The following is a 22075-nucleotide window of genomic DNA, read 5'->3' as shown; positions in this document are numbered from 1 at the left end:
TAAATAGGGCCTACACTATTAGAAGTGGATGGAGAAAAAAAAGGAATGGACAAGGTGGGGGAGAGTGGGATGGAATGAAATAGATGAATAGACAGCTGGCTGGATGGATGTAGCTGGAGGGAGGGAGGGGCCAAATGGATGGCTGTTAATGGAGTGAGGGATGGCTGCACAGCCGTTGATGGAGGGAGGGCCGGCCTATGATGGAGGGAGGGCCGGACGGATGGCCATGGAGAGAGGGCCGGACAGATGACCATGGAGGGAGGGGACCATGGAGGGGAGGGCCCCAAGGACGGCCATTGATGGAGGGAGGGCCGGCCGTTGATGGAGGGAGGGCCGGCCGTTGATGGAGGGAGGGAGGGCCGGCCGTTGATGGAGGGAGGGAGGGCCGGCCGTTGATGGAGGGAGGGAGGGGCCGGCCGTTGATGGAGGGAGGGAGGGGCCGGCCGTTGATGGAGGGAGGGAGGGGCCGGCCGTTGATGGAGGGAGGGAGGGGCCGGCCGTTGATGGAGGGAGGGAGGGCCGGCCGTTGATGGAGGGAGGGAGGGCCGGCCGTTGATGGAGGGAGGGAGGGCCGGCCGTTGATGGAGGGAGGGAGGGCCGGCCGTTGATGGAGGGAGGGAGGGCCGGCCGTTGATGGAGGGAGAGAGGGACGGCCAATCAATGATCGAGGGAGGGCCGGCTGGCCAGCCGTTGATGGAGGGAGGGAGGGCCGGCCGTTGATGGAGGGAGGGAGGGCCGGCCGTTGATGGAGGGAGGGAGGGCCGGCCGTTGATGGAGGGAGGGAGGGCCGGCCGTTGATGGAGGGAGGGAGGGCCGGCCGTTGATGGAGGGAGGGAGGGCCGGCCGTTGATGGAGGGAGGGAGGGCCGGCCGTTGATGGAGAGAGGGCCGGCCGTTGATGGAGGGAGGGAGGGCCGGCCGTTGATGGAGGGAGAGAGGGCCGGCCATTGATGGAGGGAGAGAGGGCCGGCCATTGATGGAGGGAGAGAGGGATGGCCAATGATTGAGAGAGGGCCAACTGGCCAGCTGTTGATGGGGGGAGGGCCAGCTGGCCAGCTGTTGATGGGGGGGACGGCCGGCTGGCCAGCCGTTGATGGGGGGGGGGGAGGGAGGACTGGCTGGCCAGCCGTTGATGGGGAGAGGGAGGACCGGATGGACGTAGCTAGAGGGATGGAAATAGCTGGAGGGATGAAAATACATTTTTTGTCCAAGTCAACAATTGTAGTGTAGAGTGATAATACTCCTATTGCATGTTTATACAATAACGCTCCTTTCCACTGCTGCATCACCTACTCTATCATTTTACATAGTAAGTGAGTGAGGCCGTCCTTCCATCGAAGCCGATCACTGTAGTTACGATTTAGGAGCTACAGCAGGACAGCGATGGACGCCCTAACTGGATAAGACAGCGATCTGATGGCTCCTCGTCAGGGATCGCTGAGTCGTAATTAAGTTACATTTCCGGCTATTGGTCTCTGAAGGATGATTGGTAAATGACTGGCTTGATGGGCTTTGTACGGATAGTGTACCATAGGGTGGATTTTTTTAATGTTTTTTTTTTCGCCTCTGTCAGAAAATCCCGTTGAATCTGATAATGTAAATGTGGCATTTTTTTATGCCGAACAAAAGAGCAAGGAAATGAGCTATCTTGTCTAATCATACAGTTGTTTAACACAGACTTCCAGTGTAGACTTAATTGGCTGGAAAGCACTTGACATGTGAAGTTAGAGCTGCTCGAAATGCGTGTTTGAGTAAATTTTAAAATAAGTGACAGCTAAATTGTACCTAGGGAAATTACAAAGCCTTCAACACAGTTCATTTTTTTTTTTTTCTTTTTAATGTGAGGATTAGTTGTGGTGAGGATTTCATCACTAGTCTCCTTGAAGATTCCTTATTGTGGCAGGATGGAACGGTGGCCAATTTGCTTTAACCCTCCCCTGCCTGGAGGCGGTTACCTGTTACCGTCGGTTCAGTCATGTCATGTTTTCACTAAGTGCCCGACATCTGCTGCGGATTAAAGCTGGAAGGATTTGGGTACTTTCTTTTAAGATCTTTTTATTTTTTTTCCCCCCCTAATTTTAATTCTCACTTGTTATTTGCCTTTCTCTCCTCCTCTAGTGATTTTTTTTTTTTTCAGGTTTGAGAGCTTTTCAATCAGCGAAGCCCTTAGGTAAATTGCCACTTAGCTTAAGCTTTGTGCGTAATGCCGCAGCACTTCACCGTAATATCAATCAATATTATGCATTTACACCCCCCCACACACACACCCTTTTATTAAAGTTATAGACTTCATGTTTATGTAATGTTTCGAAAATGAATCTTGTGTGTTTTTTAACACCACAACGCAGACACGTAATTTTATGTCATGGTGCACAAAGGTAGAAGTCAGATCTACCCGTTTTTTACGTTTTAGGGTTGTTGGAAAAATATAATGTGTATTTCCAGCTTGATCAAAGTCAGCCATACTGCTGATCTTGGAAGGATCCGATGGCGATTCTGTGTGAGTGCAAACAACAATGGCCTTGGTACTTGTAATTAGTGAGCACTACCATGCTCAGGTGCTCGGTCCTCGTAACTAGTGATGAGCGTGCACTACCATGCTCGGGTGCTCGGTACTCGTAACTAGTGATGAGCGGGCACTACCATGCTCAGGTGCTCGGTCCTCGTAACTAGTGATGAGCATGCACTACCATGCTCGGGTGCTCGGTACTCGTAACTAGTGATGAGCGGGCACTACCATGCTCAGGTGCTCGGTACTCGTAACTAGTGATGAGCGGGCACTACCATGCTCAGGTGCTCGGTACTCGTAACTAGTGAATAGTGACCACTACCATGCTCGGGTCTCGTAGCTAGTGATGAGCGGGCACTACCATGCTCAAGTGCTCAGTACTCGTAACTAGTGATGAGCGGGCACTACCATGCTCGAGTGCTCAGTACTCTTAACTAGTGATGAGTGAGCACTGCCATGCTGTTTGCTCAGTACTCATAAAGAGCAGTTGGATGCTCCGATAAGTGTGACTTGAGTACCTCAGTATGATGGAAGACAATGAGGAACTGAAGCATTTTTCCGGAAGAGTTCCCATAAAAATGCTTGAGTTCCCCATTGACTTCCATTATACTTGGTACACAGGTCACACCCGTCTGAGCGTTCAATTGCTCTTTACAAATACCGAGCACCCGAGAATGGTAGTGCTCGCTCATCACTAGTTACGAGTACTGAGCACCCGAGCATGGTAGTGCCCGCTCATCACTAGTTACGAGTACTGAGCACCCGAGCATGGTAGTGCTCACTCATCACTAGTTACAAGTACCGAGCACCCGAGCATGGTAGTGCTCGCTCATCACTAATGGCCACTTAGCCAAGCTAAGCTAACTGTAGTCCAATGGATGTGTGTCTGACAGTCTCTGACATTTTGATAGCCTATATCAAAAATGTAAAGTTCGCCAAACATTGTAGGCGATCTGCTGAACGCTGCTTTAACCAAAAGCTAGTCTTCCTGATCATCATACACATGATATCTTCTCAAAGGAGAGAGGGGGGATAAACATCTGATAGTGACCTACCATCTTTTAGAACAAATATACTAAGCCTCTCGCCCAACATAAGCTGGTGTCACACACAGCGACAACGACGTCGCTGCTACGTCACCATTTTCTGTGACGTTGCAGCGACGTCCCGTCGCTGTCGCTGTGTGTGACATCCAGCAACGACCTGGCCCCTGCTGTGAGGTCGCCGGTCGTTGCTGAATGTCCAGCTTCATTTTTTGGTCGTCACTCTCCCGCTGTGACACACACATCGCTGTGTGTGACAGCGAGAGAGCGACGAAATGAAGCGAGCAGGAGCCGGCGTCTGGCAGCTGCGGTAAGCTGTAACCAGCATAAACATTGGGTAACCAAGGGAAGACCTTTCCCTGGTTACCCGATATTTACCTTCGTTACCAGCCTCCCCTCTTGCTGCCAGTGCCGGCTCCTGCTCTGTGCACATGTGGCTGCAGTACACATCGGGTTAATTAACCCGATGTATACTGTAGCAAGGAGAGCAAGGAGCCAGCGCTAAGCAGTGCGCGCGGCTCCCTGCTCTCTGCACTGTGACATGTAGCTGCAGCACACATCGGGTTAATTAACCCGATGTGTACTGTACCTAGGAGAGCAAGGAGCCAGCGCTAAGCGCAGCTCCCTGCTCTCTGCACATGTAGCGACGTTATGATCGCTGCTGCGTCGCTGTGTTTGACAGCTAAGCAGCGATCATAACAGCGACTTACAAGGTCGCTGTTACGTCACCGAAAATGGTGACGTAACAGCAACGTCGTTGTCGCTTAGTGTGAACCCAGCTATACTGTACCTAATTCCGCCATCGCTTGAGATCCAGGGAACCCCGATGCATATTAAATGATGCTCCACAATCAATGGTTTTGGCCAACTTTTACGAAGGTGTATTGCTATCGTTAAATTAAATAAATAAATGAAAAATGGTACAAATCCATATAAAAAGCATCTTTTCCATTAGTTGTACACTGTTTGGTGTTTGCGTAAATGTATCACATCCATTCGGACTGAACCACAGAACCTTGTAGACCCGAAACCAAAGATCACATTTACAACAGAGCCTATTCTATTAGGACTGTAGACATACTTACACCTCCAATTTATGGACAGAATCCTGCAAATGAAGAATTAAAATAGCCTAATACTGAAGAGCAGGAGTGCTCAATCAGAAGGCATGACCCTGTAATCTATGAACAGGTGCAAACGGAACATGAAGCATAGTAACTAAAAGGAGGCAGTTGCACTCTATAATGCTAACATATGTGTAATAATGAATATGGGAATATAGACATGCATTACTGCTATGAAAAACATAGGAAAATTAGGATACTTAGCACACACAAATGGCCAGTTTTATGTGAGCCCAACAGCCAACACCAAGGCAACCTATTATTGTTGGGACCCTGCCTACTCTAATGCCTCTGTTTGGATAAAAAATAAAACCCTCCAATTTATGGGTAGACAAGAACCTGCAAATGGAGAATTAAAATCGCCTGAGGCAGAAGAGCAGGAGTGCGCAATCGGAAGGCATGACCCTGTAAAAAGACTGATGGCACATCCTACCTTTTTAATGTGAACAGGTGCAAATTGAACATGAAACAGTAACAAAAAAGAGACCGTTGCACTCTGTAGTCCTAAGATATGTGGAACAATGAATTTGGGAATATAGACATGCATTACCGCTATGAAAAACATGTAAAAATTGAGATATTTAGCACACAAAAATGGTCAGTTTTATTTGAACCCAACAGTCAACGGCTAGGCGACCCCTTTGATAGGGACCCAACTAAAAGAGGTTGCCTTGCCGTTATCTTTTGTGCTCACATAAAGCTGGCCATTTTTGTGAGAAAAGTATCTCAATTTTTACATGTTTTCCAAAGCAGTAATGCAGGTCTATATTTCCATATTCATTGTTTCACATAGTTGCACTCCTGCAGTGTTAAGATATGTGTAACAATAAATGTGAGAATATAGACATGCATTACTACTATGAAAAGCATGTAAAGGCGACCTCTTTGATAGGGACCCAACAAAGAGGTTGCCTTGCCGTTGGCTGTTGGGCTCACATAAAACTGGCCTTTTTTGTGTGTTAAGTATCTCATTTTTTACTGATTTACCGTAGCAGTAATGCACATTTATATTCCCATATTCATTGTTACACATAGTTACAATCTGTGCTGTTAAGATATTTGTAACAATGAATATGGGAATATAGACATGCATTACTGCTATGCAAAAAATGTAATAAATGAGGTACTTATCACACAAAAATGGACAGTTTTATGTGAGCCCAACAGCTAGGTGACCCATTTGATAGAGGCCTAATAAAAAGAGGTTGCCTTGCCGTTGGCTGTTGGGCTCACATAAAGCTGGCCAATTTTGTGTCCTAAGTATGCCAATGTTTACATGTTTTTCATAGCAGTAATACATGTCTATATGAAAAGGCTCGTTGGAGAGTCACTTTTGACTTTTAAGGATTGCTACCTCCAATAGGTGGCGCTAGAGTTTGTCTCCTTCCTCCCTGAAGAGACAATTTGTATATTCCCATATTCATTGTTACACATATCTTAACACTACAGAGCGAAACGGTCTTTTTTTTCATTACACCTCCAATTTTTTTTTTTATTTTTTTTTATTTTTTTATTTATTTTTTTTTAAGTAAAATGTACATTCACTATTTACTTGTTATTGACTTCTATGATCTAACACAAAAAGAACAGGATCGCTATGGATCCTATTCTTTAATAAGATAGTTTCCTTTTTTTAATGATAAATTTGCCCCCCCCCCCTGCCCCCCCCAAAAACAAATAAAAAATATATAAACCTCCATTAACTTTCCACAAGCGTTTTTCCCGGTTTACCAGTTTTTGTTTTCCTCCTCTCTTTACTTGCTTGTATATTTCCCTCTGATCTGGTTTAGTGTAGCATTTGTCGGAATTATTCTGGACTACAATAAAAAATGTGAAACGTCTCCCGCTCCAGCTTTGGAACCTATTATTTTTTTTTATTATTATTACATCTAAGAGCTTTTTTTTTTTTTTTTTTTTTTTTTTTCCCTTTCTCCCTTCATTTTCCCCAGTGTCTTTCTTTTAATTTCCTTTCCATCACGGTTATGTTCGCGGAGAATATCTTTTCACATCGTGCATTCTGAGACTGAAGTCAATTAGCTTGTCCATTTGACTGGCACCATAATCGTTCATTAATTAATCGTTTTGACCTAAAACAGTTCTATTCATGCTGTGGGAATTGGGTAGAGTCAGTACTTACTATAGGATAATTGTTTTGCCATCATTTTGAAAAGCTGAATTTTCACGCTGAATGAAATGGCAATCATAGACTGCCTCTCTCCCGTATTTTTCGCTGGTATTTTTTTATTTTTTTTTATTTTTACACCTCTCGATAGACGGTCCTGCTGAAAGTTTTAGGCTTTTAGGGCAGGTACGCCACTCTGGTATCCATATCGGTAAAATCCATATCCGTGTAAAATTTAGCTCTTCTCTAATTTTCCTCGTCTTAAGATTGCATATCACTCGCTACAATGTTTCCACCTGTGTGACATGACCATAATCCGAAGCAATATCCTCAAAGTGCTTCCATCTCGTCAGCGGCTTCGAAATTAACCTGTAATTTAGTCTTCACACCCAAATGACAAAAAAACCCAACGAAAAACGTAAAACTCTCCATGTGGTGCTCGTAAGCAGGGATTGATAAAAAGGGACATTTCACGGGCGGCCGTCAGTTAGGACTCGTTTTTACGCTTGTCTGTTTTACTGCAAATAATCGTTTCGCTTGCTTCTAAATTTTACTTTTTAGCACAACATCATATCTAGGTGTAAAATAGTGGTTCAATTGCACAGCAAAATATGTAATAAATGAGATACTTAGCACATAAAAATGGCCAGTTTTATGTGAGCCTAAGTATCTCATTTATTACATGCTTTCCATATCAGTATTGAATGTCTATATTCCCATATTCATTGTTACACATATCTTAAAGGGAACCTGTCAGCAGAAATTTCGCCCAAAACCTAAAAGATTCCCCCTCTGCAGCTCCTGGGCTGCATTCTAGCAAGGTTCCTGTTATTATTGTGCCCCATGTGAGACCAAAATAAAAAGACTTTATAAAGTCTTACCTTTTTGTTTGGCAATCTTTTTTTATAATCACGGGGGCGGGCTGTCTGGCGTCCGTTATTCTCCCTCCTGGTCCTTTATGCCGTCCCCCATCGCTCCTTTCCATACCTGATGACGCCGTCCAGTGCTCCAGCGGTCCCCGCGCATGCCCAGTGCCAGTCTCACGGGACTGAGCACAGTGTGACCGCTGGTGACGTGTTGCGCAGGCAAGAGATTATGGGCGGCGCTGAGATTGTCATCAGCAAGTACCCGCCCGTAATCTCGTGCCCGCGCTTTCCCCCCTGCCTCCACCGTTCAGCGCAAGCGCTGACTACGTCACCTCTTACCCATCTTTCCCTGGAGCAGGAAATAGATTGGAGGAACGGAGCAGCACACCACACTACCAATCAAGAGGAGACCTGAGAGAAGCTTACCGACGGCAACAGTAAACATAACACTGTAAAAACAAAGGCACACATGGTCTTTTGCAAATTGACAAGCACTAAGACAATGTGTGCCTTTGTTTGTTTTTACAGTGTTATGTTTACTGTTGCCGTCGTTAAGCTTCTCTCAGGTCTCCTCTTGATCGGTAGTGTGGTGTGCTGCTCCGCTCCTCCAATCTATTTCTTGCTCCAGGGAAAGATGGGTAAGAGGTGACGTAGCCAGCGCTTGCGCAGAACGGTGGAGACAGAGGGGAAAGCGCAGGCACGAGATTATGGGCGGGTACTTGCTGATGACAATCTCAGCGCCGCCCATAATCTCTTGCCTGCGCAATACGTCACCAGTGGTCACACTGCTCAGTCCCGTGAGACTGGCACTGGGCATGCGCGGGAACCGCTGGAGCACTGGGCGGCGTCATCAGGTATGGGGGATGGCATAAAGGACCAGGAGGGAAAATAACGGACGCCAGAAAGCCCGTCCCCGTGACTATAAAAAAAGATAGCCATACAAAAAGGTAAGACTTTATAAAGTCTTTATTTTGGTCTCTCATGGGGCACAATAACAGGAAACTTGCTAGAATGCAGCACAGGAGCTGCAGAGGGGGAATCTTTTAGGTTTTGGGCGAAATTTCTGCTGACAGGTTCCCTTTAACAGTACAGAGTGTAACAATTAAATATGGGAATATAAATATGCATTACTGCTATGTAAAACATGTAATAAATAAGATACTTAGCACACAAAAATGGCCAGTTTTATATGAGCCCAACAGCCAACCGCAAGGCGAACTCTTTGATAGGGACCCAACAAAGAGCCTTGCCGTTGGCTGTTGGGCTCACATAAAACTGGCCATTTTTGTGTGCTAAGTATCTCATTTATTATGTTTTACATGGCTTTCTGCCATGGATGCTTTAGTAAATTAAGGTCAGATGTGCATATTTCTTTTTGGTGTGGTGCCATGTGGAGGCTCTGCTTCTACTGTGTGAAAAATAAGGGTGTAGCGTCATGCTGCCCTCATCCAGCAACCAGACCGGTCCTCCATGGCAGCCAGATCGTTAGCCTTTTCTTCTTGTGCTTTCCCGCAGCACCATGGTCACTTGGCTTCACACAAGGGGACACAGGCGATCCTGGTCCTTGCGGCAGAAGGGTAGACTGCATTGCTCCAGCTGTCATGGATCAACCGGACCACAAAAAATACACTTTTCTTGTTGTTTTTTCTGTCTCTTACCCTTTTCTGGATGGTATTGCTACTCTTTGGGATCTACTCTTCACTATTTTTAGAGGGAAAAAAATGCGGAAGGGCAGAGAAATTGGGATTGCGCGGTTACTGCTTACGAAGAGTAATGGACGGCTGCAGATGAAAAGAGAGCTCTGATTTTGCAGGCGTTAAACATCCTAATTGACAAGTGTTATCAAAGTATGAACCGGATGCAAGTAGAGATTAGTAGATTTTAGTAGTAGTGGGCATTTAGGGAAAACTTTCCACTACCGGATTATGTGAGTTCAGCCTTAGTGAATGCAGGATATCATTGCCTGCTTTACCTAAGTCTATATGGTACCAGATAGAAAAGATTTTTCAAGAGAAAAGGTGAATTGTTGCTGATATCTAATAATATCCATGGAAATTAATGGGAATTATGGTAGCATCCATTACTGAGTAATTTACAAAACGCATCCATTTCACTGGAGTTACTGCGTGACCATGACTCTTTCCATGGATGATCAGTTCTATTGGCGCTGACTTCCCCCACCATAGATTTACGTGGCCTCTCTTGCTTTTTGTCCAGTCTTGATTGTTTTTTCTTCTTTTTTCGGTACAGGAATGATCTGCCATCCTCCCTGAACGCCATGACCGAGTGCATTGAAAAGTACAAGTGTGCCCCCCTGTTACATGACGTGCTGAGCGCTCTGGTGGAGAAAGGAGAAACCGATTTGATTAAAAAAGGTGAGTGTGATATCCAAAACCGGAAGAAATCATATTTATAATATATTTAGGCAACGAGGTAATGTTTCTCCTTATGCAGATTGCCAGGTTTAGGAAGGGAGTTTTACAGACTAGGCAGGGCTGTCTGAGACAAAAGGTATGGAAATTGTCTTTCCTCCAGAAGAGTTGAGTTCTCCCCAGTGCCACCTATTGGAGGAGGCTAGCTTTTATAAGTCAATGGCCTATGACTATGGATGCAAGAAGAATGTCCTCTCTTCCACGTCCATCCTACAGCTATGGATAAGCAGGGGATGGGTGGCCGAGCGCTCAACTTACCTCTGCAGCAGCCATTTAGGCCGAGAAGAGAACATGGCACCAACCTCAAAACGGGAAGGTGCAGCAGGAGAGCGGAGGACTTGGGTATTGTGACTGTTCGTTAGAAATTAAGTCCACTTTATTATGGAAAGGAGGAGGATTGCATTTAATCTCTGTTCTTGGATGTTTATTATGGGAATATACATTGGGTCTACACTTGGGTCTAGTCCGCTCTGTCCAGGTTTCTTGCCCTGACCTTACAGGAAAGACCCCGAACCCTTGCGAGTTCTGTTCTTATGTGGGGTACAGCAGTTTACAAATGGTAGTCATTTCTTTTTGGTGATGACACTGGTTTGGCTAAAGGGGGCTTTACACGCTACGATATCGCTAATGCGAAGTCGTTGGGGTCACGGAATTTGTGACGCACATCCGGCCGCATTAGCGATGCCGTTGCGTGTGACACCTATGAGCGATTTTGCATCGTCGCAAAAACGTGCAAAATCGCTCATCGGTGACATTCTCAAATATCGTTACTGCAGCAGTAACGAAGTTGTTCCTCGTTCCTGCGGCAGCACACATCGCTGTGTGACGCCGCAGGAACGAGGAAGCTCTCCTTACCTGCCTCCCGGCCGCAATGCGAAGGGAGGAGGTGGGCGGGATGTTACGTCCCACTCATCTCCGCCCCGCCGCTTCTATTGGGCGGTGGTTCAGTGACGCTGCTGTGATGTCACTGTGACTCTGAACGAACCGCCCCCTTAGAAAGGAGGCGGTTCGCCGGTCACAGCGACGTCGCCGGGCAGGTAAGTATGTGTGACAGGTCTGGGCGATGTTGTGCGGCACGGGCAGCGTTTTTGCCTGTGTCGCACAACAGATGGGGGCGGGTACCCACGCTAGCGATATCTATACCGATATTGCAGCGTGTAAAGCGGCCTTTAGGCTCGTTAAATCTGTGTTCCTCTACTTCAGTCCTTAAGGCCCCGCAACGGATTTTTAAGATTTCCTTAGATTAGCACAGGTGAGGGACTTATAAACCTGTACAGTGATATGGACACCTCATACAAAGATAAAAATCACTGGAGAAGGACATCATGGTTGGAAGAATAGATGGAAAAAGTCAGAGGAAGAACACCAGCAACCTGATGGCTTGCTACTATCAAGATCATGGTGGAGAAGGCCCTGGTTGACCTATCTAGGCTCCTACAGAGTTTTCGTTCATCAAGTCGCCATGGCTCAAGATTGAGCTGAGGGCCATTAAACTAAACTTAACAATAATAATGAAATCCTGAAAATCTGATCTGGGGACCAGAGTTGGGGAACACTGCGGTAAAGGGCCAGGCGTTGACTTTTATGGTGGCTTCATCCAATAGCCAGTCCTATACCATAGACACGTTTTGTATAATGTCGTCACATGTTTCCACTGAAAAGAAAGTGGGTGGTAACTAACTATGTGACATTAGGACCTGTTGAAGCAGAGTGCTCGTGCGAAACGGCCACAGTCATCCACCTCCTTTTCCTGTAAGGCCCGTTTCACACATCTGGCATTTCGCCGGATCCGGCACGCATTCAGTGCAGTAGATTCATTTACAGTGGAAGCGCGACACCATGCGGACAAATGCGGTTATGCATGAAGCACACAACCGCATGGTGTCACGCTTCCACTATAAATGAATCTACTGTACTGCATGCGTGCCGGATCCGGCATACGGCGAAATGCCGATATGTGAAACGGGCCTAACCTGATAGCACAGATGGAATAAAGAAACGATGTTAAGAAAAGCTAGTGAGTGCCAACCTTTCCTTCTTCAAGCTGACTATACTATAGACACATTTACTATGGGGGAAGTGGATTTTTTTTTTAGGGTTTCTCAACTTTACTTTTGCATTGATCAACATAAAAGTATCAGATTGTGGTGGCCTGATACCCAGCTCCACCACCAATCGGCTGTTCCGTGCCGGATACATGGCTCTGTCTTATGTGTTGGCGCTGGGGTCGGGCACTGCAGATCCTCTCCTAATCACTCGAATTGTGAAGCACCCGGCTGTGGTTGTTACACCATCGACGACGGAGCTGTACTGTTCAGCTCCGAAACTGCTAACATCCCTAAGAATAGCTGATCGATGGGGGTGCTGGGTGTTGGACTCCCACCGATCTGATACTGATTACCTATCCATAGTATAAAAGTAATAATTACTCTTTGCCATTGTAGCACATTGGACTATGCATTGGAAGAGTCAATAAAACAGTCGGTTCCGACCATCGTGCGCCGTAGTTTGCCGCGTGTTTTTGTACCGCATATTGTCCGGAGCGTAAACACAAATTACCGTGTTTGCTATTAAGCTACTTGAGCTCTTTCTCATTTTTTCAATATTAATTTGTATGTGTGATATATTGTCCCTTCTGTGAAGTGTCTGTATCCCCCCCGCCCCCCTCTTACAATATAAGTCGTTATTCCCAGACAGGCGCCCCGAGTGTAATGTGCATTGTACCGGCTCACAATGCCTTATTCATGTCATCTCATTGCTGCTTGGACATCTCTAATCTCCGAATCCATTTTTTTTCTATAAAGAAATGTTTATACGAGAAACCTAGGAAAAAAAGAGGCTTTTTGTAGCACTTAGTACATTTAGCTAACCTAAGCATTTAATTACAAGCCTTCCCATTGAGCTGCCTTTTTTTTAATCCAAAGAGTCCACAGTTAGTCCAGACATTTCAACAAAGCCTAATGAATGACAGGTATTATGCTCACAATATTATCCCGGTGCCCTCCCATGTTTTCATGGATAATGAATTAAAACATCAGCGACCATACTTCATTCTTACTCCCGGACCCTTTAGACGAACACTCTCTGCGGCTTTTGTGGATAATAGCTGCACATTTTGTAATTGATCTGTAATTGAGAATCACCTTTTCATTTGGGAACATGTACTGCTGTGGGCACAGCGATTTTCTCATTCCTCCCTATGACTGCATGAATGTATGTGATTAAGGGGGGGGAGGAATAGGTGAGCACTTCACTTTCACCGCTCAGCCTTTTTTTTTTTTTCTTAACTAAATCATTCTCTTGAACCGCCTTTTGAAAGCTTGAAAGCAAATCTGACTCTTTGATAAGTCAATTGTGCAGCGCACGGACGGCAAGGAAATATCACCGCTAGGTAATGTCACTAAACTTCGTAGCCGAACTTTTACGGACAACACGTCTTCTCGGTGACCATCCTTTCCTAAAATTAGATTATATGGTCATTGCTTGTGTGTGAGAATTGAAATAAATAAAAAATGTGAATTTTCAGTCTCCGGATTTGTGCAATGTAGCCTAAAGACAGCATGCTGCAAGTGTTAAAACAGACATTCAACCCTGTCTGTTAGCTCAGTCTTTTTTTTTGGTTTACCTGCAATGTTAGCTTAAGTCTCTTATCTTTATGGTTAGTGGGTCTCAGCAGCACTTGAGTTGTAGTCCAACTCCTCCCCACTGACTAAATAGGAAAGGATAGGAAAGGTGCTGATGGTGGCCAGAGAAAAACCCTACAAAAATCCAAATTCCTGATAGTACAAAAAGCCCTCAGATCGCTGGATCTGAAGTCCGTCCTATACCAGGTGCTCTTGTCTTACCAATGAACAGAAAGCAGGAATCATTACACATTCAAGAAGCAACAAACACATGGACTTATAGGAGCAATACTCCAAACATAGCTGCAGGGAGCTTCCCAGCTAAGCAACTGAGAGGGAAGATTCCTGCCTGCAAATAAACTTAAAACAACCACAGTAAATGACAAACTCAGATAAGAGCAAAAAGAACAAAACAACATAAGAACCAAGCACTTATCTGGGGTAGATGTGGTCTGGAGCAGGATGAGAAGGCTGGAAAACTAAGCAACAAATGACATCCGGCTCAGACTGCTAGCAGATCAAGGTTTAATTAGGCAGAGAGTTAGCAATGGAAACGCCCATTGCTCAAACACACCTGGTCTCTGTCCAAACCATTCCTGGCCACAAGAGGGAGCCTCACAGCAGCAAAAGCAGAACGGACATTCACAACAGATACATCATTAAACTCAGGGCCTCTTTGCTTACATCATGCTGCTGTCAGATGAGGTAGCAAAAACCTGCTGACAGATTCCCTTTAATTAGGACATTTTTTTCACATTATTAATCAGTTAGAATACAAGTGATAGTTCGGAATAATCAGAATAATAATCAGATTGGGGCTACACGGCGACTTTAGCTTTAACACAAATCACACGGCCAACCGCCCTGTGCTGCTGCTACATTGCAACAAAGTGCAAATGAATGGGGTCGCAAGGTCTCATAAAGGTGCATATTTTTGTGACTACTTTGTCGCAGTACCTTGCGTGATGCAGTGCCGACACCATTTACCTGCATTGTGCTGTGATGCAAGGTCTTTGACTTTGGTTGCTGTGTAGCCCTGCCACAGTGTTTTCACACCATGGCCATTGTTGATGGATATGCCACCACCTCCTAATCGCTAAGGGCCTGACTACCGGTGCTAACACAATTTCAAGAAGAAAGTAGTCTTTACAAATTTTGTATGCTCACCACTAATCTAATATATAAAGCTGAGTGTATGTATGTATGTGTTTGTATGTCTGCTAAAGGAAGCTGCACCGTCGCATTTACAATCACGAAAATCAAATTTTGCACAGACTCCTTATGTGACTCAGGAAACGTCATAGACTGTTTTGACGGGAAAATTTAATCCCGCGCTTTACAGTTACTCTCCAAAAAACCTGCCTCCATTAAAGTCAATGGAGCTGCGAGCCACAGGTTATTAATAGTAGCTCTGATTGGTTATAGGAACGAAAGACATTGATAGTATAACCTGCTTATGTATGAGGTAATATGATGTCGGTGGGGAGACGGATAGAGACAGACAGAGACAGACATAGGCACAGACAGAGTAAGAGGAAGACCGGGAAGGAGTCAGAGCAGGAAAGAGACAGACATTCAAAGAGACACACAGACAAAGACAGACGGGGAAATAGATAGACAGACAGACACAGACAGAGATAGAGAGAGAGAGACTGATCGAGACACTGAGACATAGAGACAGACATGGAAATAGACAGACAGAGACTGGGAGAGAGACAGAGACAGTTACTATCTCGGGCAACGCCGGGTACTACAGCTAGTAATAATATAATTGCATAGCCCAACAACATACTATCGCTACTTAAAGCTACTTCTGATTCTACGTTTCCGCCTAGTAAAATAATAAAGTCTATACCACCTTCCCATACCGGCGTGGTTCCATTGATAGACTCGCATTTCCAGGGATCACGTGAGGTTGTGATGTCTCGTGAGCCTTGCGTCTAGTCCGTGCCGGATCTGTCTCTGTCCTTCTGACGCAGGAGTACTCAACAGGAAGTGAGCGGCTGCCACTGATTAACTCATTTGCCCAAAGGCGGGGAGACAAAAAAACAACGATTGGACGCAGGGCTCTCGTTGCGTCACAATTAATATATACATGTACACACACACATTAATAAAATAGAAGAGCTCTGCACCTATAAACTATAGCTGCAACGTGTCCAGCCATATAGGGAGACACATCGGTCATAGGGTACTATATAGACTGTGTATCGTTAGTGTTTTCTCATTTTTATTTTCAACACCATTTTTGCCCTGACTGGAGCTGTGATGACAGAAATGAACAGTATCATAGGCATGGATGTTGTTCGTTTGGGTTACAACTGTTGTGGTCCATCAGCTCAAAATATTGCCGCTGTTTGGTTGCCGAATTAGCCTTAAGAGGCATGGTGTTCATTGCCCACACCCCAGCTTCGGCTTCCAGTTGGGGCTTTTTTTCCCATAGGCTGATTGTTAGTTACTGCCGGATCAAAAGCAGCCAAACAAGCTGAAGATAACAATGCATGCGACATCTCGTACCGCAGCCCCAATAGAAGATTTACCGTACCCATGGCTTCTAACCTTCTGTAGCTCTGTATTTTTTATGCGTGTATGGCTCCACAGACAGGATCAAGTAAGATAAATCTCATAACAATATAACCTCTTTATTTCTCCAACAGCCGTGGACCACTTAAGTGACTTTATGGGTGAGCAGTCGATGCTCCATGAACTTTTCTTTGCCTTCATCAAAGCAGGAAAATACAGCGAGGCCGAGAAGATTGCAGAGGTGAGTCTCGCAACCGCACTCCTCTAATCACTATGTCACGTAGCGGCCATGCTTAATTGGAAGACATTTATTATGGTAACCTTTAATTACGCCTCCTCTGATTCATATTAATAGAATATAGCTTTAATAATGGGAAGGCTGGGTAAAAAAAAAAAATAAAAAGACCGGCTTAGTTGGCCGGCGACATAAGTGTGCCTTTATCAGTGTAATTATAGATCTGGAATCGGTCTCCTTGGCTCATCGTGGTCAGACGGAAGGGAAGAAAACACCAATATTTGCATAAAAAAACCCTTAAATGGTAAAACAATTAAATTAAAGCAGCATTCCTGGGTGTAAAGTTATTTAATCCTCCGAGCTGAGGAATTCCTTCTTGGACTTAAAAGCTCTGGAATTTAATTTGCGTCCGTCCTTGGTAAGATTTAGCTGTTGCGCTTGTCTTCGAGTTAATCAGCCAAGTGCTGTCGGCTAACGTTTGGCATTTTCATTTACCGGGAATCTTTTTTTTTTTTTTCTTTTTTCCTGTTTGTCTTTTATTTTCAATGTCCCCTCCCGTTGTGGTAAGCAGCTTATAGGAAGGGGTAGGTGACAAATTTGGTCTGCTAGGGCTTAGTGTATTTTATCTGGGAGTTGATTGAAATTTTCCTCCCTGAAACCGATAAGTCAAGAGAAACTGCGTAGAGGGCGCCCAGAGAGTAATTATGTTCCTCCATAAACTTTTTTTTTTTCCCACTAAGGGGATTGGTGTAGTATTGGCACAATGTTTGGGTTTGTAATTGTCTTTTCAGGGAATGTAAAAAGTATCTGGACATTTAATTTGAAGACAAAAGGATTTTTTCCTCATTTTCCATACAAACGACTGATAATTGGTTTTATAGAAATTGGTACATCAATGGAAACTCTTTTGCTTCCCTCTGAAAGGAAAATCCAATGTCTAAAGGGTGCTTTACACGCTACGACATCACTAACGATATATCGTCGGGGTCATGTCTTTAGTGACGCACATCCGGCGCCTTTGGCGTGTAACACCAATGAGCGACGATCAACGAGCGCAAAACCCTGAAAAATCGTTGCTCGTTGACACGTCGTTCATTTCTTTAATATCGTTGCAGCTGCAGGTACGATGTTGTTCGTCGTTCCTGCGGCAGCACACATCGCTATGTGTGACACCGCAGGAACGATGAACATCTTACCTGCGTCCACCGGTAATGAGGAAGGAAGGAGGTGGGCGGCATGTTCTTGCCACTCATCTCCGCCCATCCTCTGCTATTGGACGGCTGCCGTGTGACGTCGCTGTGACGCCGCACGAACCTCCCCCTTAGAAAGGAGGCGTTTCGCCGGCCAGAGCGACGTCGCAGGTTAGGTAAGTCCGTGTGACGGGTGGCATCGATGTTGTGCGCGATTTGCCCGTGTCGCTCAACCAACTGGGGCGGGTACGCTCGCTAGCGATATCGCTACCGATATCCCAGCGTGTAAAGTACCCTTAAGCCCCTATCTTGTAAAGTGATTGCATAGCACTAGGATAGGTCATTTCTTTATGATCGGGACCGGTGTCCAATCTGGGAAACCCCTCCAATATACGCAGAATAAACCGGTGTCACTGCTTGTGTGGCACTACGTTTTGGTTTTTTTTCTTGCTTAAGGAGGACCAACTACCAGAATTTTCATATATAACCTAAGCCAGTGCTATACTTTCGCTATCATGTTCTAAACATACATCAAGGTCCCCCAACATACACTGTTGGGGAACCTTGAGGACTGGAGTTGGGGGGGACACTGCTCCGAACCACCAGATCTTTGACTTAGGCTTGTATAGCCAGATAGGACGGAGGAGGACACAAGTGAATTAAAGAGGACCATCCACCAGGATTTTCATATATAAACTAAAACCAGTGATATACTGGGGCTATCATGCTGACTCTATACATACCTTTAGTTGTGAGATCACTTGTATAGTTTCTGAAATACAGGCAAGTAAAGTTTGTGAAATGCAGTGTTATTTGGTGATAGGTGCTACAGAATATTAATATGTAATTGAGGCGTTAAGTGCTCTGGGTGTGACGGAGCACTTATTTAGCCTCTGTCTCCCCAGATTGTTTCACCACTGATTACCAACCTTATTTACCTGATTGATTGGATCACTGTTTTTGTGATATCTGGCAAGGAAATCCGACAGTGAGCTAAAGAGACCGGTGCGGTGCAGGGAGCTAAGTGCTCTCTGCATGATGGAGCACTTATTGAGGTGATGCCATATTTGTATATTTAAACTTTATTTCTGTGGAACTCAGCAGCACATAAAATAAATAAAGGTGACTATGCATTTCCAAGATCTGCACGTTTGGTGGGGGGGTTGATCTTACTGACAAATTCCCCTTGATACTTAATCCATTGGTTTTCCAGTGGAAATTGCAGTTAGTTGTCTGATTTTTGAATCAGCTCCACAGCCAAAATCCAAAAACACTTGTGGGTTCCTAATCATCGACCTGTGTAAGGGCAGGGGCAGACGGCTGTATTTTTGCTCCGAGAGTAATCCGACAAAACATTGGATCGTGCTCTGACCAATGTTAGTCTATGGGGCTGAGCATGTCAGATTTTTTTTTTTTCTTTGGACTGTGCCTGTCCGACAAAAAATATCGCTGCATGTCCAAGTTTGGTGAAGCATTCGGATCACTCTAGGCCGTGCAAGTAAATGAGTGCGTGAAAAACATCGGACTGCACTCAGATGACATCTGAGTCAGGAGCCGAACTTGGAACGTGATGCCCACTGACCCCAGTGCCTACTGGATGTGCATCTGAAGACTGGTAACTCATCAGCTGATCAGATATCTGGGTTTAAAAGTAATCTTTTAGCAGCACATCTCTTTACTACTGATGAGCGGGCACTACCATTCTCTGGTGCTCGAAACTAGTGATAAGTGAGCACTACCATGCTCGGGTGCTCAGTACTCGTAACGTGCAGTTGGACGCTCAGATGGGCTTGACTCTAGATCTTCTGTAAATATGCTCGAGTCGCCCATTGACTTCCATTATACTTGGTAGAGGAGTCGAGCCAGTCTGAAGTCTGACCTGCTTGTTAAGAGTACCAAACATGGTAGTGCCCACTCATCACTAGTTACGAGTACTGAGCACCCGAGCATGGTAATGCTTGCTCATCACTAGTTACAAGTACTGAGCACCCGAGCATAGTAGTGCCTGCTCATCATTAGGTATTAGTACCGAGCACCCGAGCATGGTAGTGCTTGCTCATCACTAGTTACGAGTACCGAGCACCCAAGCATGATAGTGCTTACTCATGACTAGTTACAAGTAGAGCATCCGAGCATGGTAGTGCCCACTCATCACTAGTTACGAGTACCGAGCACCCGAACATGATAGTGCTCACTCATCACTAGTTACTAGTACCGAGCACCCATGCATGGTAGTGCCCAATCATCATCACTAGTTACAAGTACAGAGCACCAGAGCATGATAGTGCCCACTCATCACTAGTTACGAGTACTGAGCACCCGAGCATAGTAGTGCTCGCTCATCACTAGTTACCAGTACCGAGCACCCAAGCATGGTAGTGCTCGCTCATCACTAGTTACCAGTACCGAGCACCCAAGCATGGTAGTGCTCGCTCATCACTAGTTACCAGTACCGAGCACCCAAGCATGGTAGTGCTCGCTCATCACTAGTTACCAGTACCGAGCACCCAAGCATGGTAGTGCCTGCTCATCACTAGTTAGGAGTACATTGCATCCGAGCATGGTATGTTAGTGCCCGCCCATCACTAGTTACCAGTACCGAGCACCCAAGCATGGTAGTGCTCGCTCATCACTAGTTACCAGTACCGAGCACCCAAGCATGGTAGTGCTTACTCATCAGTAGTTAGGAGTACATTGCATCCGAGCATGGTATGTTAGTGCCCGCCCATCACTAGTTACGAGTATCGAACACCCAAGAATGGTAGTGCCCGCTCATCAATAGTTACGAGTACAGAGCATGGTAGTGCCCGCTCATTAATAGTTACGAGTCCTGAGTACCCGAGCTCACTCCTCACTCCTTATACCCCTTTGTTTTGGTAATTTTGGAATGATTGTGTAAACCCTGCTCCCAAATTGCTGCTTCCAAAAATCAGCACACTTTGCATAACTGCTTATGTGAATAGAAAATGTGCTGCTGACAACATGGCTGTATGTACGGGCACCAGTCCTATTATACAGCTATTAAGAACTCTAGGCCTTTCCTATAAAGCGCCCATTAACGTGTGCTTGGCCTATTGTTCATGTGTTTTCCACGCAGAGAAAGTGGCTTTTTCCCCCTAAAAATAAAACAATTGATCCCTGAAGTACCAATGGCCCAGTTCTTACCTTAGATGGGTCGGCTGGTACTGACAAAATCTGTGGGTTCAGCAGATTTTATTGTTTGGGGGCCTTAAGTCAATACTTCCGTGGCTCCTGAATGTTGAGATTTTTGGAGCTGGGTTTGAACAATTGGTGTTTTTTGTTTGTGGGAGTGCAAGAATTTAATTTTGGGATTACAAGGGTAAAACTCCTGCATTTAGGATCCTGTAATATTAACCCTATTTTCCCTGCAGTGCTTTTTATGTAGACTATGGATTCAGCAGGGAATTGCACTTGATGTCGTTAGTGAAAATATTGAAGTGGGAGAGCTGATGAATTGCGAGTCTTACCATTTGCTTGGTGATTGACTGACTGCGCCTGGCACTCACAATCGCTAATAATCCATGTGATTGATAAGGTGACATGTTTAAAAAACAGTTGTTTGGAGGAAGGTGTCAAGCGAGAATGGAGGCTTTCTGCGCTTTGTTATCCCCTTTGTTCTTATGCTAATGCTATTGAGCGTATTTTGTTTCTTTCCTATTGTTCCAAGCCGTTATATTTACAGCAATGATTTTTTTTTTTTTTTTAATACAAAGTCAGTTCTTTATGATGGCAGGAACAGGCACGGAAGGGAGCAGAGCAAGTTGTTTAAAGGGGCTGCTGAAGAAAATGTCATTATTTCAGATTAATCCAGTATAGACTGCTGTTGCGCTTTTCTGTTCTGTTCTATTGAGTGAAAGCATGAATCTCAGTCCTTTAAGCCCCCCCTAGTTTGAGTGGCGATAGCTAGCTTTTCCTTCACATGGGTCAAAATGTCTTCACTGTCCTTGGTCTGAACTTAAAGGGAACCTGTCACCAGTTTTGGGGCCTATAAGCTGCGGCCACCACCAGTGGGCTCCTATATACAGCATTCTAACATACTGGATATAAGAGCCCAGGCCGCTGTATAGAACGTAAAAATCACTTTATAATACTCACCTAAACAGTCGCTGCGGTGGAGATGGGTCATATGGGCGTCTTTGTTCTCCGGTGCCGGCACCTCCTCTTTCGGCCATCTTTAGCGTCCTTTTTCTGAAGCCTGTGTGCATGACGCGACCTACGTCATCCACACTTGCCGGCATTCAGGTCCTGCACAGGATCGGCAAGTGTGTATGACGTAGGACACGTCATGCACACAGGCTTCAGAAGTAGGACGAAGATGGCCGAAAGAGGAGGCGCCGGCACCGGAGAACGAAGACACCCATATGACCCAACCTCCACCACAGCGACCG

General features: G+C 45.4%; 1 protein-coding gene across 1 annotated transcript in view; it reads left to right on the top strand.

Moving 5' to 3' along the window:
- LRPPRC (leucine rich pentatricopeptide repeat containing) overlaps nucleotides 1-22075 on the top strand; it is a 334390-nt gene that overhangs the window by 218508 nt on the left and 93807 nt on the right. The window contains exons 24-25 of the mRNA XM_075339187.1: nucleotides 9914-10038; nucleotides 16376-16482. Of these exons, the coding sequence (XP_075195302.1) occupies nucleotides 9914-10038; nucleotides 16376-16482 (232 nt within the window). The remainder of the gene's footprint in view (nucleotides 1-9913; nucleotides 10039-16375; nucleotides 16483-22075) is intronic.

The sequence above is a fragment of the Anomaloglossus baeobatrachus genome, chromosome 3 (assembly GCF_048569485.1).
Source record: "Anomaloglossus baeobatrachus isolate aAnoBae1 chromosome 3, aAnoBae1.hap1, whole genome shotgun sequence".
NCBI lineage: Eukaryota > Metazoa > Chordata > Amphibia > Anura > Aromobatidae > Anomaloglossus > Anomaloglossus baeobatrachus.
This window is presented reverse-complemented; position numbering and strand designations above follow the sequence as displayed.